General features: G+C 50.3%; 2 protein-coding genes across 3 annotated transcripts in view; one reads left to right on the top strand and one right to left on the bottom strand.

Moving 5' to 3' along the window:
• The window catches only part of LOC125448884 (uncharacterized), a 128,838-nt gene extending 108,980 nt beyond the window's left edge, over window positions 1–19,858 (bottom strand). Inside the window, exons 1-5 of the mRNA XM_059641828.1 lie at window positions 19,488–19,858; window positions 14,824–16,040; window positions 12,487–12,548; window positions 7,786–7,904; window positions 5,734–5,925 (exon numbers count right to left, since the gene is read on the bottom strand). Of these exons, the coding sequence (XP_059497811.1) occupies window positions 5,734–5,925; window positions 7,786–7,904; window positions 12,487–12,548; window positions 14,824–15,942 (1,492 nt within the window). The 5' untranslated portion in view covers window positions 15,943–16,040; window positions 19,488–19,858. The remainder of the gene's footprint in view (window positions 1–5,733; window positions 5,926–7,785; window positions 7,905–12,486; window positions 12,549–14,823; window positions 16,041–19,487) is intronic.
• Window positions 19,859–20,591: 733 nt separating this feature from the next.
• LOC125449009 (zinc finger protein 16-like) overlaps window positions 20,592–23,440 on the top strand; it is a 114,492-nt gene continuing 111,643 nt past the window's right edge. Inside the window, exon 1 of one of the 2 annotated variants that reach the window (XM_048524560.2) lies at window positions 20,592–20,763. The gene's annotated coding sequence lies outside the window, so the exon portion shown is untranslated. The remainder of the gene's footprint in view (window positions 20,764–23,440) is intronic. The other variant, XR_007246785.2, reaches the window with a different exon arrangement.

The following is a 23,440-nucleotide window of genomic DNA, read 5'->3' as shown; positions in this document are numbered from 1 at the left end:
ACTCACAATGAAGTTAGGGAGGGGAGCTCCATGATTTTGACCCAGTGACACTGAGGAAATATTGAAACATTTCCAAGTCAGGATGGTGAGAGGCTCAGAGGGGAATTTGCAGAGGGTGATGTCCCAGTAAAGAAGAGCTCTTAGACTGATTTCTGGACAGTTTTCTGGAACAATATTTTGTGGATCCAACCAGGAAATCAATGGGATGGACACAGAGACAAAATCAATACACAACCTCAGAGTAAACAATCCCCTTGGAATCGTTTATTTATTTATCTATTCATTCTATGGGATGTCAGCGTTGTCGGCTGGGCTAGCATTTATTGCCCTTGAGAAGGTGGTGGTGAGCTGCCCTTCTGAACTGCTGCAGTCCACCTGCTATGGGCCAACCCACAATTCCATGAGGGAGGGAATTCCAGGATTTTGATCCAGCGACAGTGAAGGAACGGGGAGATATTTCCAAGTTGGGTTGGTGTGTGGCTTGGAGGGGAACTTGAAGCTGGCGGTGTTCCCACGTAACTGCTGCCCTTGTCCTTCTAGAAGGAAGTGGTCGTGGGTTTGGAAGGTGCTGTCTGAGGATCTTTGGTGAATTTCTGCAGTGCATCTTGTAGATAGTACGCACTGCCGTTACTGAGCATTGGTGGTGGTGGGAGTAAGATGTTTGTGGATGCAATTCCAGTCAAGCAGACGCTGTTTGGTCCTGGATGGTTTTGAGCTACTTGAGTGTTGTTGGGGCTGCACTCATCTAGGCAAGTATTCCATCACACTCCTGGCTTATGCCTTGCAGATGAACAATCTACAGAGATTTCATCATCATTGTCAGTGTTGGAATCCAGAATTATAAAATTCAATTTCCCGCATCTGCCATGGTGGCATTCAAATTCTTGCACCCAGAGTATCGGCTGGGGCTCTACATTATTCGGCCAGCCACAATACCACTAGGCTTCCCTTCGGATAACTCCCCAATCCCAGGAATCAGTCGAGTGAGTAATTCTGCTTCAAACGCCTTTCTTGAGTGAAGAAACCACGACTGCAAATGACATTCCAAATGTGGCCATAACTCCTAAACGACAGGAGAATACACATCCCTCCTTGCATGTTTCTTCATCTTGCAACAAACAGCGGCATTTGCTCATGTTGGCAACATAGCATTATCGAACACTTGCTGCAAATGCGTACTAACTTTGTGTAATTCATGTGCTCAGACATCCGGATCCTTCAACGTACTGCAACCACTGAAATAATGGGCTACGTTTCTATCCGGATCCTTCAACGTACTGCAACCACTGAAATAATGGGCTACGTTTCTATCCGGATCCTTCAACGTACTGCAACCACTGAAATAATGGGCTACGTTTCTATCTCATCCTGTGAGATTTCATGCATGTGTATCCCTGCAATGTGGAAGCAGGCCACTCAGCCCATCTTGTCACACCCTCCCTCCAAAGAGCAGACCCTCCCCATCCCTGCCTTTCCCCATGTCCAATCCATCTAGCCTGCACATCTTTAGATGGTGGGAGGAAAAGCGGAGGGCAGAACATGCAAACTCCACACAGACAGCCATTTGAGGCTGGAATCGAACCCGGGTTATTGGTGCCATGATACAGCAGAACTAACCGCTGAGACACCGTGCCATCCTAAACCAGGAGCAGAAGTAGGCCATTCAGCCCCTTGAGCCTGCTCCACCACTGGCTGATCATAACTGAAAACGCAAATCCTCTTTGTCCTGCATATTCTGTCATAACTTCCACCTCCTTGTTTAACAAGAATCAGTCTACCTCTGCCTTAAAAGGAGTCTTCTCCCACCACTTTTCAGGAAGAGGGATCCAAAGACTCACGATCCTCTGGGAGAACAAAGAAATGACCTCATCTCTGGTGTAAATGGCCAACCCCTGATCTCTAAACAGTGACCCCTAGATTCTCCTACAAGGGGAACATCTTGTCTGCATCCACCCCTGTCCAGACCCCGAAGGACATTCAAATCAAGCCACCTCTTACACTTCCAAATTCTTCTGGATGTAAGTGTAGCCCATCCTATACACTCACCCCAACCCTAACGCACCCCATTCCAGATATTAGTCTCATAAACCTTCTTTGATCTTCATAGGGCATATTTACACCCTTCCTGAAAGAAGGAACCCAATACTGTACATAATACTCCAGAATGGGTCACACTAGTGTCCTGTGTAACATGCGACTTCCGTATTCAATTCCCCTCATGATCAATGATAAGACTCTATGAGCTTTCCTGATTACTTGTTGTACCTGCACACTCGCCTTCTGTGATTCCTTCACCAGGATACCCAGATCTCTCAGCAACTCTGAGCACAGCAACCTGTCACCGGTTGGATGATATGCTTCTGCCAAAACATACAATTTCACATTATGCCCCATTTTCCACATCTTACCCACTCACTTAACCTATCCATATCCCTCTGTAGGCTCCTTAAGTCCTCTATGCTCCTTTCTTTCCTATCTCCCCTTCTGTCAAAAGTAAACTTGCCCCATCGTTCCTTCATTCTCTTTATCCACATCATTTATATAAATAGTAAATAAATGAGCTCCCTGCACTGATCCCTCATTAGAGTTTGCTCATTAGAGAAACATCCATTTCTGTCTACTCTGCTTCCTCTTAGTCAGCTAGTCTTTGATTAATACCAACGTGCTATCCCCTACAATAGGAGCTTTAATTTTCAGCAATTACCTTTGATGTGGCACATTATCAAATACCGTCTGGAAAATCCAACTGCAGTACACCAAACTGTTGCCCTTTTCACATCAGTTGCTCTCTGCGTCCTCAAAACATTGCAAAAGATGGGTCAAACGTGATTTCCCTTATTCCAAATCATTGTTAACTTTGCCTGGTCGCCTTGAAATTACTGAAATCCCCTGTTATAGCTACTTCCAACATTTCCATATGACAGCTGTTAAGATATCTGGCCCATGGCTTCCTGCTTTCTGTCTCCCTCTCTTTCTTGAAATAAAGAAAATACATTTCACATCTTGCAATCTAATGACCCTTTTCGCAAATCAAGGGAGTCTTTGGAAGATTGATGTCAAGGCATCAATGAATGGGTTAGGTCATATGAGATTCAGGGTGAGTTGCCAATTGGATAAACAGTTGGCTTAACAGCAGGAGACAGAGAGTAAAGGTGAAGGGTTGCCTTTCGAACTGGAGGCCTGTCACCAGCGGTGTTCCACAGGGATGGGTCTGGGTCCTGTGATGTCACTTATATAAATGGTTTGCATGCGAATATAGAAGGCATGGTTAGCAAGTTTGCGGATGACACCAAAATTAGTGGCATAGTAGACTGTGAAGAAGGTTTTCTAAGATTACAAAGGGATATTGATCAATTGGGTCAATGGGCTGAGAAATGGCAGATGGAGTTAAATCTTGATAAATGCGAGGTATTGCATTTTGATAAAATAACTAAGGGTAGGAGTTACAAAATTTACGGTAGGGCTTTGAGCAAACTTGTAGAACAGAAGGACCTAGGGGTGCAGGTACATAATTCTTTAAAGTTTGCACCACATATAGACAGGGTGGTTAAGAAGATGCATTCATTGCTCAGTTCTTTGAGTATAGGAGTTGGGACGTCATGTCGAGTTTATACAGGACATTGGTGAGGCATCTTCTGGAACACTGTGTCCAGTTTTGGTTGCCCAGTTATGAGAAGGATATTATTAAGCTAGAGAGGGATGAGGAGAGATTTACCAGGATGTTGCCAGGTATGGAAAGTTTGAGTTATTAAGAAAGGTTGGATAGGCTGGGACTTCTTTCACTGGAGCATAGGAGGTTGAATGGAGAAATTAAAGAAGTTTATAAAATAATCGGGGGGTACAGATAAGGTTAATGGTAGCTGTCTTTTTCCTAGGATGGGGAATTTTAAGACCGGGGGACATTTTTTAAGGTGAGAGGAGAGAGGTTTAAAGAGGACATGAGGGGCAAATCTTTTATGCAAAGGATGGTTAGCATGTGGATTGAACTTCCTGAGGAATTGTACCCACAATTAACACATTGCCTTGTCACCTTGTTTGCAGGTTTGGGTGTGCCATGTAGCTAATAGGAAACAGGGACGAAGACGTTTTGGATAAGGGCCTAACAGAAAAGGTTTGGAGCAACATTGGCCAGGAGCAGGCAGGTGGGACGAGTTGAGTTTGGCATTTCCCGCTGGACCGAAGGGTCTGTTTCCATGCTGTGCGACTCTACAACTCTTGTCTCGCTCGCTACTTCCTTCCAGACCTTAGTCTATCAGAATCCAGGCACTTGTCAGCCCCCAGCTCCAACAATTAACTCTGTAACACTTCTCTGATGGTTTCAATTTTGTGCTTTTCCTTCCTCTTTCTTGACTTATTGCTGCTTCTGGGATGTTATTTGTACACCTAATGTGAAGAATGAATCAAAATATCTGTTCAAGTCATCTGCCATCTCTTTATTTTTCCATTGTTAATTCTCCAGTCTCACTTTCTCTAGGATCAATGCTCACTTTGTTATCTTTCTTCACTTATAAATATTAATGGAGGGTCTTACCAAGCCAAGGGTGACTGTCTGCATGCGTGCAGTTTGCACCTTCTCCCCACCAACCCGTGTCTGCTCGGGTTTCCTTCGAGTGCTCTGGTTTCCTCCCAAAAGCTACGCAAGTGAGCTGGACTGGCCATGCTAAACCACCCATAGTGTACAGGGGTGTGCAGGTTGGGTGCATTATCCACGGGAAATGCAGGATTACAGGGATTGGGTGGGTGGGGGTGAGGGAGATGGTTTTGGGTGGGATGCTTTTCAGGGCGTCAGTATGGATTTTTTGGGCCGAATGGCTTTTTTTCCACACTGTTGGGATGTTACAGATTCTACCCAAACCACTTCTCCATGCTGGTTCCCTAAACTTGGGTCATCCCACTCTGTGATACCAATACTGTCATTATTGAGTATTCACTAATTGTCTATTATATTTCTATGCACAGAAAGCATCCTATCTGGTGGTTGTCTTCAGGACTACAGACAATTATGAACACAGCCCAGTCCGTTGACCAAACCAGCCTTCCAACCATTGACTCCATCTACACTTCTCGCTGCATTGGAAGAACAGCCAACATCATCAACTATCCCTCCCACCACGGTTGGAATCCCTTCCAACCTCTTCCATCAGGCAGAAGATGCAAAAACTTAAACACACAGACCAACAGGTTCAAGAACAGCTTCTTTCCCGCTCTGAACGGACCTCTCAAATATCAAATTTGACGTTAACTTCGCTCTTTGTGCACCTTCTCTGTGCGCAGCCATAATATTGTATTCCTCGCTCTGTTCTATTAACACCAATGCATTTTGTATGCCTGCACTGCGCGCAAAACAAAACTTTTCACTGCCATGTGTGACAAGAATAGATCAAATAAATATTAAGCAGAGCTATTAAAACCCAACTTCATTAAAAATGTCTTTGTCTGTTGTGGAAAGAAAGTGGAAAATTCCTATCAGAGAAGTAGGACACAGCTGAGAATAGCTCCCAAGTCAGTGGCACCATGAGAATATTGTTTCAGGTTCGATTAAAAAAAAATTAGTTGGTATCAAAGAAAGTGAAAGTCCAGAGCTTGAAGCTGTCCATGTGAATTGCTCGCATGTGTAAAAAAAAACAGAGGACTGCAATGCCCAGACCCCTCTCAGATAAGACCCCGGAAACTGGAGATCGGAGACAGCAGAACGCAGACAGGTGTGGAAAAAGAACATGATGTGACACTCACATCGACAATATTGTAGGAGAAGCTGGGAGACTTTCAGCTCAAACTGCATGCTCTGCCGTTCAACGCCGTTGTGGCTGGATCCCCACTTTGATGCCTTTTTCCCACTCCAAAAACCTCGACACCACTGGTGTTTAAAGTTCTGCCACAGAGGTCTCCAGCACCATAAAAGGGCCCTTAGCCCATGAGTTTCTGCTGGTCAACAAGAAAGGCAACCTAAGTATTCGAATGCCATTTCCCAGCACTTAGGCCCATAGCCTTGTATATTCACAAAGCACATCTACATACTTAGAATCATAAAATCCTAGAGGGTGGAAGCAGGTGATTTGATCCATCGGGTCCACACTGATCCTCCAACCCAGACTCTTCCCTCTACCCGGTTCCTGTAACCCTGCATTTCCCAGGGCTAACCCGCTTAACCTGCACTCCCTGGACACTGAACAATTTAGCACGGACAATCCATCGACCCTACATGTATTTCTCAAAGGTTACAAGGGTTTGCCTATCCACCATCCTTACAGGAAATGAGTTCCAGATTCCCTTCATCCTCTAGGTGAAAATAAAAGGTTTTCCTCAAGTCCTCTCTAAACCTTCTGCCCCTTACTATAAATTTATTCGCCAATCTTTGAACCCTCCTTCAAAGGGAAAAGTTCCTTCCTGTCTAACCTATCTACACCCCTCATAATGTTACATGTCTCAACCATGTCCCCTCTCAATCTATGCTGCTCCAAAAGAAACAATCCCAGTCTATCCAATCTCCCTCCATAACTAAAACTATCCAGTCCAGACAACATCCAGGTAAATCTCCTCTGCAACTTCTGTCCAGCGCTGATCTCTGTTTCAAACACACTTGTAAGACTGATCTTCCACAGCCCTCTGGGATCGAGAATTCAAAAGACTCACCACGCTCTCAGGTCAAAGAAGATTCCCCTCATCTCGGTCCCGAGTGTCATGCTACTTTTAAAAAAAGATATTTGTGCCCCCTGAATCATGGGGCTACATGTTACCTGCATCTGCCCTGTCCATCTCTGGTCTCCACACCCCAACAAGGATTTCAATGAGATCACCTATCATTTTTAATGAGATTCTGCAGAATAGAAGCCCAGTTTGTCCAATCATTCTTCATATGATAGTCCCACCATTTCACATCAAGGAGCCCAAGGATGATTGAGCTGCAAGAGGAGGACCGAAGGAGGGACTAATAGCATGAGGGCTAGGTTAAAAGTGGCTCTAACTCTCTATCATGCTGGAGAAATCCAGGACACCCCAATATACCTGGCAAGGGGACAGCGTGAGAGATATCGTATAAATTCCCACTCTTCGTCCCATTCCCTTCCCCAACCTGTCACGGTGAATTTAGAACAAGCGTCTCAGAAGCATTAGTCCAGGACCTCGCTTACGAATGCAGTGTCTTCGCCACAGTGTGACTGGGTCCCTGCCCTAACCTAGTGAAGACGGCAAGCAAATGCAAGCACAGCAAGATCCCATAAACAAGCCGGTTCTGCCTTATAGTCTCGACTTATTGCGTATTGATAACTGGCCAGAGGATCACCATTAGCCCCTCGTGGGATCTTTTAGCTTCACCTGAGAAGGCAGAAAGCATTGCTCACTGGACCCCATCCAGATAGAAGGCACTTCCCAACAGTACAGCACTGACACAATGTGATTTATTGTAAGTGCAGTGAAAAGCGTTGTTTCGTGAGCAGGACAGGCAGATCACAGGAAAACCATCTACGCACAGATCGTAGAGCGCATAGACAGAGCGAGGCATTCAGGTTACACTGTGCAGGAGGTGCGCAAAGCAAGACCAACATTATTTGAGGTTAGAGAGGTCCATTCTGCAGTCTAATAGCAACAGGGATGAAGCTGTTCTTGAATGTGTTGGTGTCTATAGGTATCTTCTGCCAGATAGAAGAGGTTGGCAGAGACCGTCACTGGGGTGGGAACGGGTCTTTGATGACGTTGCCGACGAGAAGCATGAATGGAGTCCGTGGATGGGAGGTTGGCTTCCCTGATGGCCTGGGCTTGTGCGCACAACTTTCTGTAGTTTCTTACGGTCCTGGCCAGAGCAGTTGCCGCACCAGGCCACGACAGACCCAGATAGAATGCTTTCTATGGCACGTCTGGAAACATTGGCGAGGGTCCTTATGGATGGGCCGAATTTCCTGAGCCACCTGAGGAAGAAGTGGGGTGCCAGCTGCACTTTCACCCACAGGCCTTGGACTCAGAGGGCGCTACACACTTAGCCACAGGAGCCAGCGCAGAGTGGAAGATGCTGGTGGAGCAGAAATGTGCCCAAGCGCTCATCCAGCTCATGTTCCTGAGGACATGAAGTCAGTTCCCACCACGGCAGCTGACGGGATTTGAATCCCAGTGAATGAATTTTGGAACAAGAAGCTAGCCTTGCAACAGCAGGGAGACTGTCAGCAATTGTCCATTGTTCAAAAAAAACTATTGTTGCGGGGGAAAGAAATCTTTAGCTTGGTCTGCCCTACACCTGGCTCCAGAAGCACAGCATTGTGTTTGACTGTTAACTGCCCTCTGAATTGGTCTAGGATACCACTCAGTTGAAGGAGCAATTAGGGAATGGGCAACAAAAGATTTGAATGTAAGAGAGTTGATCAGTAAGTTTGAGGATGATGTGAAAATTGGTGGAATGGTAAGCAGTCATACAGCATGGAAATAAACCCTTCAGTCCAACGCATCTATGCCAACCAGATATCCTAAATTACTCCAGCTTTGTTTGCCAACATTTGGCCCATATACTTCTCAATCCTTCCTGTTCATGTACCCAATCCTTTTAAATGTTGTAACTGTACCAGCCCCCACCACTTCCTGTGTCAGCTCATTCCACGCATACACCACTCTTTCCATGGAAAAAGTTGCCCCTCAGGTCCCTTTAAATGTTTCCCCTCTCGCCTTAAACCTATGCCCCTCTAGTTCTGCACTCCCCTATCCTTGGCTATTCACCCTCATTATTTCATAAATCTCTATAAGATCACTCCTTAGCCCCCAGCCTATTCAAACTCTCCCTAAAGCTCAAACCCTCCAATATTCTTGTAAATCTTTTCCGAACCCTGTTAAGTTTCACAACATCTTTTTTTATAGCAGAGAGAATAGAGTTGAATGCAGAATTCCACAAGTGGCCCTAACCAATGTCCTGTACAGCCACAGCATGACCCTCCCAACTCCTGCACTCAATGCACTGACCAATAAATATACCAAACACCTTATTTACCACCCTAGCTACCTGCGACTGCACCTCCTGGGAACCATGAACCTGCACACCAAAGGCTCTTCGTTTGACAGTACTCCCATTAAGTGTATAAGATCTGAGTGGGGAGGATAGTCTCAAATTACAGGAGAACAGGGACAGGCTGCTCAATGGCAAACAGAATTCAATCCAGGTGAATCGGAGGTGACTCACTTGGGCAGGACCACCAAGACTGTGTGGAGTTTGCACATTCTCCCCATGTCTAAGTTTGCTCCGGTTTCCTCCCACAGTCCGAAGACGTGCAGGTTAGGGTGGATTGGCTATGCTAAATTGCCCGTAGTGTCCAAGAATCTGCAGGTTAGGTGGATGAGTCACGGGAAATGCAGAGTCATGGGAAAAGGGCGGGGGGATGGGTCTGGTTGGGATGCTCTCTGGAGGGTTGGTGAAGGCTCAATGGGCCAAATGGCCTGCTTTCACACTATAGGGATTCTATATTTCTGTGAAAGGCAAGGGAATACAAGACGAAAGGTAGGACCCTGGAAAGCACCAAAGATCAGAGGGACCTTGGTGTGCATGTGCACTTGGTCCCTGAAAGTGGCAGGACAGGTCCATAAGGGCATAGAGTTTAAGAGCATGGAGGCTATGCTGGAACTATCAGGCATTGATTAGGTCACAAACGGTGTGCAGTTCTGGGATCCACATTATTGCAGGGATATGACTGCACTGGAGAGGGTGCAGAGCAGATTTACCAGGATGCTGTCTGGGCTGAAGATTTTAAGTGACAAGAATAGATTGGGATAGACAAGGGTGGAGCAGAGGGGTGTGCAGTCTTGATTGAGACGTATCAAGTTATGAGGGTCAGAAACAGGGTAGACAGGGATAAACCTTTCTTTTGGAGGAAGGACCAATGCTCACAGGACATAGATTCAAAGTAAGGGGCAGAAGATTTAGAGGGGACATAGTCACTGGGTGGTGACAGAAGAAATCCTCATAAGAGAAAATAGGAACTGCAGATGCGGGAGAATCGAGATAAAGTGTGTAGCTGGATGAACACAGCAGGCCAAGCAGCGTCTTTGGAGCACAAAAAGCTGACGCTTCAAGCCTAGACCCCTCATCAGAAATTTCTGAGGTAACAAAGTGTGGAGCTGGATGAACACAGCAAAAAAATTTCTGAAGGAGGGTCTAGGCTCGAAACATCAGCTTTTGTGCTCCTAAGATGCTGCTTGGCCTGCTGTGTTCATCCAGCCCCACACTTTGTTGTCTCAGAAACCCTTGTAACATTTGTAGATGTACAGAAGCACGTTTGCAATACCATGGCATACAAGGCTAAGGGCGAAGTGCTGCAAAATGGGATTGGAATAATTAGTTGGTGGGTTTTGAGGTTTTTAATATGCTGTAGGCGTCCTTAATGATAAATGCTGGCCTGCTCACATCCAGTAAAAGAATAACGTAAAATATACGAGGAAATTTCAGCAGATCAAAGTCCTGAAGCAACATGGCAATAGAGAGAGCGAGAGATAGACCAGGATAGGTCTTACACTGTCAATGGTAGGCCCTGGAGAATGTTACAGAGCAAAGAGATCTCAGGGTACAGGCTCATAGGTTCTTGAAAGTGGAGTCACGGGTAGATAGGATGGTGAAGGCAGCTTTTGGAAAGCTTGCTTTCATTGGTCAGAGCATTGAGTGTAAAAGTTGGGACGTCTTGTTGCAGCTGTACAGGACATTGGCGAGGCTACTTTCATCGTACTGTGTGCAGTTCAGATCGCCCTAATATAGAAGGGATATTGTTAAACTGGAAAGAATGCAGAAAAGATTTACCGGGATGCTACCTGAGCTGGAAGGTTTGAGTTATAAGGAGAGGCTGTATGAGAGGATGGACATTTTTCTCCAGAGTGTTGTGCTCTAGATTGAGCAGTGACCTTGTAGAGATTTATGAGGGGGCATAGATAATGCAAAATGCCCATAGCTTTTCCCCATGGTAGGGGAGTCTAAAAACTACAGGACATATGTTCAATGTCAGAGATACAAAAGAGTCCAGGGGGCAAAATTTTCAACACAGAGGGTGGTGAGTGTCTGGAACGGGCCGCCAGAGGTTGGGGGTGGGGGGGGTGGTGAAATTTTGACACTTAAGAAACATGTAGACAGGCACACTGATGAAATGGATATGGACCAAACGCAGGACTAGATTAATTGCGAAAACTGGGCAGCATAGATGAAAGGACTGTTTCCATGCTGTCAACCCCAATGACTCAGGTCTCCCAGCTCTTGGAAAGATGTTGTTAAACTTGAAAGGGTTCAGAAGAGATTTACAAGGATGTTGCCAAGGGTTGGGGGCTATAGGGAGAGGCTAAATAGGCTGGGTTTACCTTCCCTGGAGCATCAGAAACTGAGGGGTGACCTGACAGAGGGTGATATAATCATAAGGGGCACAAATAGGGTGAATAGCCAAGTTCTTTTTTCCCCTGGGGTGGCAGCCCAAAACTAGAGGGGTGTAGGTTTCAGGTGAGAGGGGAAAGATTTAAAAGGGGCCTAAGGATTGGCCTTTTCAAGCAGAGGGTGGTGTGTGGATGGTAATGAGCTGCTGGAGGCTGGTACCATTCTAACGTTTAAAAGGGCCCTCTGGATGGGTGGCATGGAGAGGAAGGGTTTTGAGGGATGGCAATGGGACAATGCTGGCAAATGGGACGAGATAAGTTTAGGTCTCTGGTCGGCACGGGTGAGTTGGACCAAAGGGTCTGTTTCCGTGCTGTAAACCTCTACAACTCGAGAGTGAACCAGGGCAAGAGTCCTTTCTCACTGTGGCCAGCATGTGCTCCTGCTGTTGAGGATAACCCTAGCAGCCCAGCGAGAAGACTGGTCCACAAACCTCTGAGCAGGGGCTCCCTCTGTGGGGCTCTGGCCAACGTGACACGTTCTGGGTGGGGGGGGGGGGGGAAACAGCACTCAGGAGGAGTGATCAGAATCGCCCCTTGAGGTCGAGTCAGTCACTTCCACAGGTCCAAGAGGCAGCCTTTCAGCCTGTCAGGAACCAGGAGTCTGAACATTTGCCGGCATGTCCCCACACCCCTGTCACACTCCATTTCCCCTCTCACCAGGGGTCAGCCTTGCCTGGGACCACAAGCCTCCTTCCACAGCCAACCCCTCCCACCCTCAGACACCACTTACTCACAAGACCAGAGGAAAACTACAAAGGCAGTTTATTGTTAAGTATAGCTCGGAACAGAAGCAACATCTAAACAAACAGCGAAGGCAGCTAGATTACAATACTCGGTGCAGCTCACAGCGTCTAAATTCTGAAATGACAAAAAGGGGATGGGGGGAAAGAAAATAAAATCACAGGATGGGGTTTCATATTTCTCCGATTGCAGTGATCGAGTTCCAGCATGCACCCAACTCCCAATGAAGAGCTTGTCCCTGTCAGAGGGGAGGGAAGGAGGTAAAGCAGATACATTAAAGCCTATGGGTAATGCCCCCGCACCCCCCTGCCCCGATTCCTGTCTCCTCCAGCCCCAGGCTCACAGTGGTACACCTCAGAAACAGGCCTGACCCCTTTCCCTTGGAAGCCTCTCGAGCTGACCACAACAGGAGAGGAGTCAAGTAGCAGCTCCAGAGCAGGGGGAGCAAGTCAACAGCTGCGAGTTCATTCCTACTGCTCCTCCACCACCCCCCCACCAACGTCCCCTTATCCCCAGCACACCCTCTGCCAACTGGAGTCCGCTTGCTGACCCGCCGTCGTCCTCTCCCGGTCATAATGCGTATTCCATTCGGAGATCTGCAATTCTTGCAATTGTATCCTGACTGGGGAGGTAGGGGGGTGGCGGAGGAGAGAGAGAGAGAGAGAGAGAGAGAGAGAGAGAGAGAGAGAGAGGGGGAAGAGAGAGAGAGAGAGAGAGAGAGAGAGAGAGAGAGAGAGAGAGAGAGAGAGAGAGAGAGAGAGAGAGAGAAAGAAAGACACAGGAGAAAAAATCTTCACAGTCGCCTTTCCCGGGGATACCGATGTTGCCCAGGAGTGCCTTGATGCCCAAGGTGTGAGTGCATTTGAGAGGGCTTCCCTCCCTGCCAAACACTTTTGGAAGGCCCCACTCGGGGGAGCAACCAGTACACCGCTCCCCCCCTGCCCCCCCCAAGACATACACAAGGCCCTGTAGAAACACTAACTCCTCATGAATGGAATGGGGAGGAAGACAAGGGGGTGGAAGAAATCCTTGGGGAATTTACCACCACCCTCTCCGCGAGCCAGGCATTGGAACACGTTTAAAAATCATTTAAAAATTATAAAGGAGAGCTTTAAAAATCAAACTACCCAAAGCACTGCGTTTCTAGGATTTCAAATCTACAAACAATGGAAATGTAAAATTCCGGTGAAGTGCAGGGAACACTTCCGTTAGAATTAATCCCACCAACCGCCGGTCTCCTCCCGCCTGATAGAAACCAGCCCCCGCAGACAGTGACACCTACTGCTGATGGTACTGGTGCTGAATCAGTAAATCTCAGGCCTACACCCCATAAAGATGCCTGCAAGTCCCGCCCCATGGGTCCAACAAGCAAAATCTGGAACTGGAGCCCGTGATGCAGTCTCCAATTGGTACTGAGAGACCCACCAAGATCCACTGGGCGGGGTGAGGAGGTGGTTGGTGGGGGGGGGGGGGGCGCGGGAGAAAGAGAGAGAGAAGGAAGCTGGGATACGTCTTTACCTGGCCTGCCCTACATGTGACTCCAGGCCCATGCTGCAACGTGGAGGGAGGCCAATGGTGCTGCAGAGCACCCGCGCGAGCCTCTCACTCCGAGCGTTATCGGAGGCAGGGGCTGGCCCCCACCGAGCGATGCCCGCCGCAGAAGGAGAAGGCCAGCTCATGTGGGGCCGACGCCCCATTTCGCAGATACAGCAGCCGCCAAGTCGAGGGGCGAGGGGGTGCTCCCGGTCCTCAGGCACGGCACCAGCCGTCCGGCACGGTTCCCCACTGGGACCAGAGGCTAACAGGGCTGCAAGGTGCTACACTCCCACACCCCTCCCCGGGGTGGGGAGGGTGGGTAAAGAGAACACCCCCATGTAAAACGGGAGAACTTCCCACAGACACACGCACACACACACACACACACACACACACACGGACTGATGTACAGGGTTTCGAAGTAGCTTATTCAATGGAATGCAATAACCTGCCCACCAGATTTTGGCTAAACTATGATTTTAAACCGCAACCCGCTTTCTCCCAGCCTCCACCTCTTCCCCAGAGGAAAACCCCTGGGGCATCCGGAGCCCTTCCCTTCCCCATGACCAACCACCTCCCCCATACAGGGAAAGTGGGACCTGAGGGGGTCAGCTCAAAGTCTGATGAGGCGAGATGGGGTTGGGGGCGGGGGAGGGGGGAGTTTGTGGAGGGAAAGCTGGGGGTTGCTGTAGGGCTGTCTCAGTCAGACAAGTTGGGAGGGGAAGGTGAGGGTTGGAGGGGGCAGGGGGGGGGGGGAAAGAAAGCACAGGCTACAGGCGAAGAGACATACCCCATCAACGCCACCCTCCCTCCCTACCCAGAACTATGGGTTCCCCGTGGGCGGGTACAGGAAAAACTTCGGCAGCCAGTCGATTCGACCCAGATTATCCGCCCTGAATTAAAATGCCACCTACCCACGCCCCCCACCACCAAATCCCTCCCTCTCCCATCACATCCCCCCACCCCCCACTTACACATGCCCCAAAACTGATCAGGAGCGAATGGGAAGTTTAAAGCACCCCCCCAACCATCTCGGGCAGACTCATGCCCCTCTCTATCAATCACACACTGCCCCCCTACCCCTCACAGTCCCAAGGTGGGGTTGAGAGAGAGAGAGATGGGGGGGGGGGGGGGGAAAAGAGGGGAGGGCGACGAGTGGGGTCAGACGTGGACTCTCTGATGCCGCAAGAGGTGGGAGGAGCGGGAGAAGCCCTTGCCGCACTGCGAGCAGGAGAAGGGCCGCTCGCCGGTGTGGATGCGCTGGTGGGTCAGCAGGCTGGACGACTGGGTGAAGCCCTTCTCGCAGACCGAGCACTGGAAGGGCCGCTCGCCGCTGTGCACCCGCAGGTGCCGCAGCAGGTGGGAGAGGCAGGTGAAGGCCTTGGCACACACCGAGCACTTGAAGGGCCTCTCGCCGGCCTGCGAGGAGGAGCGCGCCGGCAGCGGGTGCAGCAGGGTGGGCGCCTCGGCGCCGTCCGGGGCGTCCCCGGCTCCCGGCTCGTCGCCGTCCGGGTACTTGACTGGGTTGTTCTCGGCGTGCAGGTGCTGGTGGGCCAGTAGCAGCGAGAGCTGGGTGAAACCACGGCCGCACACCGAGCACCGGAACGGCCGCTCGCCGGTGTGGCTGTGCTGGTGGGTAAGGAGGTGCGACGACTGGGTGAAGCGGCGGCCGCACACCGAGCAGGAGAAGGGCCGCTCGCCGGTGTGCACCCGCTGGTGGGTCAGCAGGTGGGGCGAGCGGGTGAAGCCCTTCCCGCACACCGAGCAGGTGAACGGCCGCTCCTCGGTGTGCAGCCGCTGGTGCCGCAGCAGGGTGGAAGAGTCGGTGAAGCCCTTTCGGCACACCGGGCAGGTGAAGGGCCGCTCGCCCGTGTGCAGCCGCTGGTGCCGCAGCCGGTTCGACAGCTGGGTGAAGCCCTTCCCGCACACCGAGCAGCTGTACGGCCGCTCGCCGGTGTGCACCCGCTGGTGGGTCAGCAAGTGCGACGAGCGGGTGAAGCTCTTCTCGCAGACCGGGCAGGAGAAGGGCCGCTCGCCCGTGTGCACCCGCTGGTGCACCCGCAGGTCCGACGAGCGGGTGAACCCTTTCTCGCAGACCGGGCAGGAGAACGGCCTCTCGCCCGTGTGGCCTCGCCGGTGGGTCTCCAGCTCCGACTGGGTGTGGTAACTCTTGCCGCAGTCTCCGCACTTGTGGGTCTTCTCCCGTGGCCGCTCACTCCCCGTCCGGCCGGACCGGTGCCCCGGGGCCTTCTCCCCACTCTCCGGCTTGCCGTTTTCCGCCTCCATGGTGGGGAAGGGGTGGGGGGGGTGAAGGGCTGCTGGGGGAGGGATTCAACACCCAGGCGTCTCCGTCGCTCCCCACAAATCCTCCTCTTCTAAATCCTCTGGGGGGGGGGGGAAAGAGAGGAAAAAAAAAAGATACCATCAGTCCAGGAGAGAAACCCCATGGAGTTGGGGTGGGGGACGCTTCTTCAAACAAACACAGTTGGGGGGGCCGGGCACAATACTCGAGATCTGAAAACAAAATCATCACTGGTGAAACTCAATGGCAGGTTCATATATGTTCACAGAATGTGGTAGCAGGCCCTTCGGCCCACAAGTCCACACTGGCTCTCACAGCATTCACCCCCCCTGCCCCTCACCCACCTAATCTGCACATCCCTGAACACAATGGAGCAATTCAGCCTGGCCAATCCCCTCTTGACCTGTACATCTTTGTGACGGTGGGAGGCAACTGGAGGGGTCCCACCCAGACACTGAGGGGAAGAATATGCAAACCCTAGAAGTGAACCCGGGTTTCTGACACTTTGAGGCAGCAGTGCTAACCGCTGAGCCACCGTGCCGCCCAATCCGGCAGCATCTGCGCAGAGAGAAATTAGAGTCAAGGTTTGAGTCCAATGATCCCCTTATTCTCCATTTTCTATTTTCATTTGAAGCGAACATTCGGGATCACCGGCGGCGTGAAGGCAGGCCATTCGGCCCATCGTGTGGTCACCCAACCCTCTGAAAAGCGTCCCACCACACCCAGACCCATCCCTGTCTTGGCCGTGCAACCCAGCAAAGTCCCCCACTATGGCTAACCCAGCTAGCCTTGCATGTTCCTGGACACTGTGGGCGATTTCCCACGGCTGGTCCACCTGAGCCGCACAGTGCTGGATACTTGGCGATGATTTTGCATGACCAATCCAACTAGCCTGCACAACTTCAGCCTGTGGGAGAAGGTGCAAACTCTACACAGACAGTCGCCTGGGCATGGAATCGAACCGGTGCTCCTCGGGCTAACCAGTGTGCCACTCTTGTGGTCTGAAGCAAATCTTCCCCTTCTCACCACCACCTCCCCTCCCCCTCCAGGCCAAAGACGTTTCCAAAACCTGTCAGCTCAGGACGGAAATTGGGAACAGACAGTTCTACTTTCTCTGTAACGCTGTCAAGTTTACTCCAACGCTATCAATTCCCCACCGACTTCTCCCTCCTTGCTGAACCTGGCATTTTGGAAGCCTGTGCAAATCTGTTGAGGAGATCAGCCTGCAACTGGACAGGGCCAGTGTCAGTCTGAAGTTTCTGGGCAGCACCACCGCTCTCGCACGCAAGTAACTTAGAAGGACGCGGCCCAGATGGGAGAGCGCAGAAATGATTCACTCGAACTGGTTTCCCAAAGTGTAGTGGGATCGGGTCAACCGGACGTTCTGAGGCCATCTCCCTGAGAAGGTGACCAGTCAGCCCATCCAGTCTGCTCCGCTCTGCGATGAGACCTGAACACACCCCCCCCCCCCCCCTCGACCCAACTCCACTTTGCTGAAGTGCAGCAAATAAAATTACGGGAGGGTTCGACAGGGAAAGAAGTTGAGGATTTGGGGAGTGTGGAGAATTCGGAAGGACGGCGCAGTTTCAGAATTGGAGGGGTGTGGACTGGCTGTTTGGAAATTAAGAGCGACGGGTCGTGGATCTTCAGAATTCCCTAACCTTGGAATTGCAGGTGCTCAGACATTCAGTATGTTGAAACATACCAACGAGAACAGGCCATTCAGCCCATCAAACCTGCCCTGATTTTAACCTCAACTCCATAGGCCCCGGTAATCTTTCATTCCCCATTGAGAATCTAGCTCCCTTTTGCCTCAGAAATATCTAAACTCCACAGCCTTTTGAGGAAAGGGAATTCCAAAGACTCGCAATGCTAAGAGAGGGAAGAAAAACGTTTCCCCGTCTCTGCGATGACTTATTTTAAAACTGTGACCCTTCGTTTTTATAGTGTTCCACAGGACTAAATGCAAATCCAAGAGGTCTCCACACGGACAGCAGGCAGAAAGATGAAGTCGAGACAGGAGATCAGCCGTGATCTCATTAAATGGTAGCTCAGGCTTGGAAAGGAACCAGAGGGCTAGCTCTGCTCTGACGCCTCATGCTTTGTAAAGTTGGGGGATGATTGAACCTTTTAAGGTTATGATCGCTGCTCTGTGCACAAAAACTATTAACTGGAGCCCCATCAGTCCCACAACGCAAAAGGGAACTGCCTTTAATAGAGTCACAGAGTCACACAGCATGAAAACGGGCCCTTCGGTCCAACCAGTCCATGCCGAACATTATCCCAAAACAAACTCGTCCCACTTCCCTCCAAACTTTTCCCATTCTTGTACTTATCCAAATGTCTATCCTATTATCTATCTGGCATTCCAGATCCTGCAAATAAGAGGTCGAGAAAAGAAAGAAAAAAAAAATCAGGCCGAGGAGATTTCTCAGCTTCGGCTCCCGCGCAAGCATTTGGGAGCTGAAGTACATCATCCAGCAGTCACTCCCTCAAGGAGCTTAGATAACAAGGTGCAGAGGTGGATGAACAGAGTGGGCCAAGCAGCATCTTCGGGGCAGGAAGGCTGATGTTTCGGGCCTAGGCCCTTCCTCAGAAATGGGGGAGGGGAAGAGTTCTCCAGCATCTGCAGTTCCTATCATCTCTCCCTCAAGGAGCTTTCCTGTTTAATCACAGACTGGTGCCTCTGATCCAACTCATAGAATCCTGACATCGGGTCTGCACCAACTCTGCGAAGAGTAACCCACATTTACCAGAGCTAACCATCTAGCCTACACACGGCTGGACACGGTGGGGCAATTTACTACAGTCAATGTACCCTAACCCACATGTATTTGGACTGCGGGAGGAAACCACAGCACTTGGTGGAAACCCACATGGACACAAGGAGAACATGCAGTTCGCAGACTGTCACCCAAGGCTGGAATTCGAACCTGGGCTCCCTGGCGTTGTGAAGTAGCAGTACTCACCGCCATGTTACCCCAACTGATGATGATGATTCGGTCTCTGACTAGCGAACTGCAACATCCCTCCCCATCCATCATCTACATTTGGTGGCAGGGGTCGTCCGGCGTTGCGGTGTCATCCTTCCAGTCAAAAGGAAGCGCACCATACTTTCTGAGTGCAGTTATGTGGAGAAGGAAAGCTCTTTGACCCTTGAATTCATGCGCCAAGCAGTGGCACAACTGGCTGAGGGCCTGGTGGCCGAGGCAGGGGGTGGCTGCAGTTTTAATCGGCACCAAAGCTGGAGACCCAGAGAACGATGGGCTCGCTATAGCCGGTCCTCCAACATCACCACACATGTCCATAGCTATAGTCAAGAGGCACAGAGCCTTCATCCTTTCAAAAAGCCTGCCCCTTTAAGAAGTGCCTGCCCCTTTAAGAGCCGGACACCACCCCTCCCCAAAAAAATCGAAAACCTGCAATTTCAGGAGCGCGAAAAGGGGGGAGGGGGAATAAAATAAAAGATGGGATTAAAGCGGGGTAAAAGGTTGAAAATAATAATCGTAATAATAATTCTGGCACGAACCAACCACGGGCTGCAGATTCCTTCAGGGATTGCAAACAGATCTCCCGATCCCTTCGCCGTTTGCTTTGCTTAAAACATTTTTCTTTGCAAAAAGAAACGTGCATACATAATAAAGAAAAATTGGGTGCAGAAAACCCGACTAGCAGGGCCGCAGGTTGCAATGACATGGAGGGAGAGCGGGTTGCACCAGCCAACCCCCCTTCTGGTCACTCCCTCCACCTCCTCAAGGCCCAGGCGCCTGTGCCTGGCCAGCAGTAGCAGCAGGAGGACCAAGGCCGGCCCTGGGACAGAGGCTGCGCTGGCAGACAAAGAGACTCCGGCCTCAGTCTCAGCAGCGGCAGCAAGTCCCGCCCCCTACCCACTCCACCATTGGCCGCCCGCCGAACAATGGACCGGCGCGGCACTCCTTCTCCTCATTGGCCGCCGCTCGCTGTCAATCGGCGGCCGTTCCGCCAGCTGTCCAGTAGGAAGTGGGGTGGCAAGGGAGAGGGGAGAGAAAGGGGGGGGCGCTGAGAAGGAACGCGACAGCGCGCGCGCGGGGCGGGGCGAAACGAAACGAAGGCAGAGGTGGGGACGTCCACGCGAACGCGCGCACTGGTCGGAGCGAGAGGGGACGGTGACGCGATCGCGCACGCTCGGTGGCAGGGTGGGGGTGGGAAGCGGGGGCGACGGCGAACGCCGTTAGAACTACAGCCCGGTTGAGGGAGACAGTTGACGCTTTCGTGCACGCGGGGGCCGGGGGAAACAGCAAAGGAACGGGGCGACGCCGACGGGACCGCGCACGTCACGGTTCGCGTGGTGGAGGTGGGCGGGGCTGGACGCCACGTTGCCTGGGAACCACAGGCCACGCCTCTTCCCAGCAGCAGCTTCACCCCCCCGCCTTGCAAAGGGGCAACGACCTTCCCCACCTCACCGTCCCCTCCCCCGTAAGAAACACACATTCCAACCCTACACCTCCTCACCCTCAAGGTATGCGTGCGGCCGATCCTTTCTGGTGCTTTTGAGGAGGGGTCGGAGGTACGCGCACGTGTGTGTGTGTGTGTGTGTGTGTGTGTGTGAGTTGCTTCCCGGCGGTGCTCGTTCAGGGGAGCTGGGACTTGCCGACCCTCCTCCGCTTGGTGTGCGGCCACGGGGCGGGACGCGGCCCCGACCGTTTTTTTTGCTGGCAAGAGGAGGAGCCACCGCGCAGGCGCCAACGGCGCGGGGGTGGGACAACAGCGCATGCTTAGTTGAGGAAGAGTCGGGGCCGAAAATGGACGTCGTCCGTCCTGACCAGGTAAATTATCTCAGACAGAGTCAGTTAGAGAGGGGAAAAAAAAGGTTTGACGAAGTGAGGTGGGGAGTGGCTGTCTATCCCGGAAGACTGCGAGTGCGGACCCTGCTCCAAGACAGGGTTTGGGTTGGGATACACTTTTTCACTGTCTCTCGGCTGTGTTCCTGGTTACCAGCGGCAACCGACCCGCCATCTTAGCGGTTAAAGCCGGAGACCGGGATGGCGCACGCGCAGTTCTATGGAATCCCAGTCGTGTAATGGAGGCCGCTCGGCCCGTAGTCCTCGTGACTGCCTCTTCCCTCCTCCACACCCCACACTCCCACTCCCCACTCTCCACTCTCCCCCCATTCTCCCACTCCCTCTCCCACCCCCACACCCCCGCCACTGGTTGTAATGTCACAGGAATGGTACTGCAGAACTAAGCCTATTGTTCTGAAGTTATTAGTTTAAAATCTCATCTTGACAGGTAGTGAAATTTTAACTCCATGAAATACGGATCAGGTAATCATTGTCACTTCTAAAATCATGAAAACCTATATGGTTTGTTAATGTTCTTTTTTAGAGAAGGAAATGAGCCATCCTTACCCTGTCTGGCTTGACATGTGACTCCAGACTCTCAGCAATGTGGCTTACTTTAACTGTCCAGTGAAATGGCCTCACAGGCCATTGTCTGTGTCAAACTGTTAAATTGTCTCAAAGCATTGAAAAAGAGCGGGCTGTTTACCATTAATGTACACTGTGGAAGTAGCAGCAGCTAACTCATCCTGCCCGCTCTGCAAAGTTCTCCTTGTCTATCCCCTATCTTGTGGATAGCGTCCAGACAAACTTTGAACAGACCTGGCAAATAAAAACTGGGTATTCCTGAGATGTCAGCAGTAGCAGAATTGTATGCAGCCTTGGTTCAATCAAGAAAGCGGAAGGGTATCCCAGAAGCAGCACCAGCAAAGACCAAAAATAAGGTGTCTACCTGGTGAAACAACAGCAATAATACAGAACTACTCTAGTCTCCCTGCTAAAGGAAAGATGACTTGAAAGGATTCAGAAAAGATTTACAAGATTGTTGCCAGGGTTGGAGGGTTTCAGCTGTAGGGAGAAGCTGAACACACTGGGGCTATTTTCCTTGGAGCGTCAGAGGCTGAGGGGTGACCTTATAAAGGCTTTTTTAAAATCATGAGGGGCATGGATAGGGTGACGAGTCAAGGTCTTTTTCCCCCAGGAGAGGGAAGTCCAAAACTAGAGGGTGTAGATTTAAAGTAAAAGAGAGGAAAGATTTGAAAGGGACTTGAGGAGCAACATTTTTTGTGCAGAGTGTAGTGCGTGTATGGAATGAGCTGCCAGAGGAAGTGGTCGAGGCTGGTGCATTTGCAACATTTAACATGCATCTGGATGGGAATATGAATAGGAACGGATATGCTGGAAAATGGGACAAGATTAATTTGGGAGATTTGGTTGGTATGGATGAGTTGGACCAAAGGGCCTGTTTCTGTGCGAAATGTCTCTGTGACTTGGTTGTCAAACAGTGGAAACAGCAAATGACGGTCACGGCTAAGCAATTGCACAGCCAACTAATCTAATTATTCATGATCAGATGGTTCAAGACCAGTTTAGTCAACAATTAAACACCACACCGGATGAGGAGGCTCGATAAATATCCCAATCCTTGATCATAGGCTATCCCTAGATGTCAGTGCCAAAAAAACAAGGCTGAAAGTTTTACAATTGATTAGTAATGCAGAGGCGGATGTAATTTTCTGGGTTCAAATACCACCAGAGCTGTTGGTGGAATTTGACTTCAATGCAAACCTGGAATTAAAAGCCTATTGATGACCACAAATCCGTTGTCATGTAAAGATGTGAAACAAGTGTCTTTTTGGAAGGAAATTCACTGTTCTTACCTGGTTGAACCTACATGTGACTCCAGATCAAAAATAGTTAACTCTAAAATCATCTAGCAAGCCATTTAGTTATATCAACTGTTTAAAACATCTCAAAAGGGGATGAAACTAGATAGCCAACGCTGGCGAGATTAAAGCACCAGAAACGGCAATGACTAATTCAGCCCTGGCCACCGTGCCAAGTCCTTGTAACTAACATTGGTGGGCCGTTGTCAAAGTTGGGAGAGCTATCTCTCAGACTAGTCCGGCAACAGCTAGATACTGTAAGGTGTACACTAGGTGGTTCAGAGAAGATTCACTCGGCCAATCCTGGGTATGGAGGGATTACCTTCTCGGGAGATTGAGTAGATTGGTCCTGTGCTCGTTGGAATATAGAAGAGTGAGAGGCACCTTATTGAAACAACATTATTAAGGTGGCTCGACAGGCTAAAAATGGGGAGAGATGATTTCCCTTGGGGGAGAGTTGAGGACCAGGGCGATAATTTCAGAATAAAGGGCTGCCTTTTTAAAAGAGAGGGGAGCATTGATTCTGAAGAAAGTGAACCCGTACAGCTCTTTACCAAAGAGGGCTGGGTCATTAGTTTTATTAGTAATAAATTTCTTTTGTTATGTCTTCAAAAAAAGACCCAGGACAAAATAATCTCAAAGCCACAGCATCTATCACAGAGATCAGCATGTAAAATTAAACACGTGGGATTGGGAGTAGTGCATTGACATGTATAGGCAGGCAGGAAACGATAAACAGTCTTTTTCCCCCACAAGTGCCAATGAGTGGGGTACCATAG

Source organism: Stegostoma tigrinum, chromosome 43 (assembly GCF_030684315.1).
Source record: "Stegostoma tigrinum isolate sSteTig4 chromosome 43, sSteTig4.hap1, whole genome shotgun sequence".
Lineage (NCBI taxonomy): Eukaryota > Metazoa > Chordata > Chondrichthyes > Orectolobiformes > Stegostomatidae > Stegostoma > Stegostoma tigrinum.
This window is presented reverse-complemented; position numbering and strand designations above follow the sequence as displayed.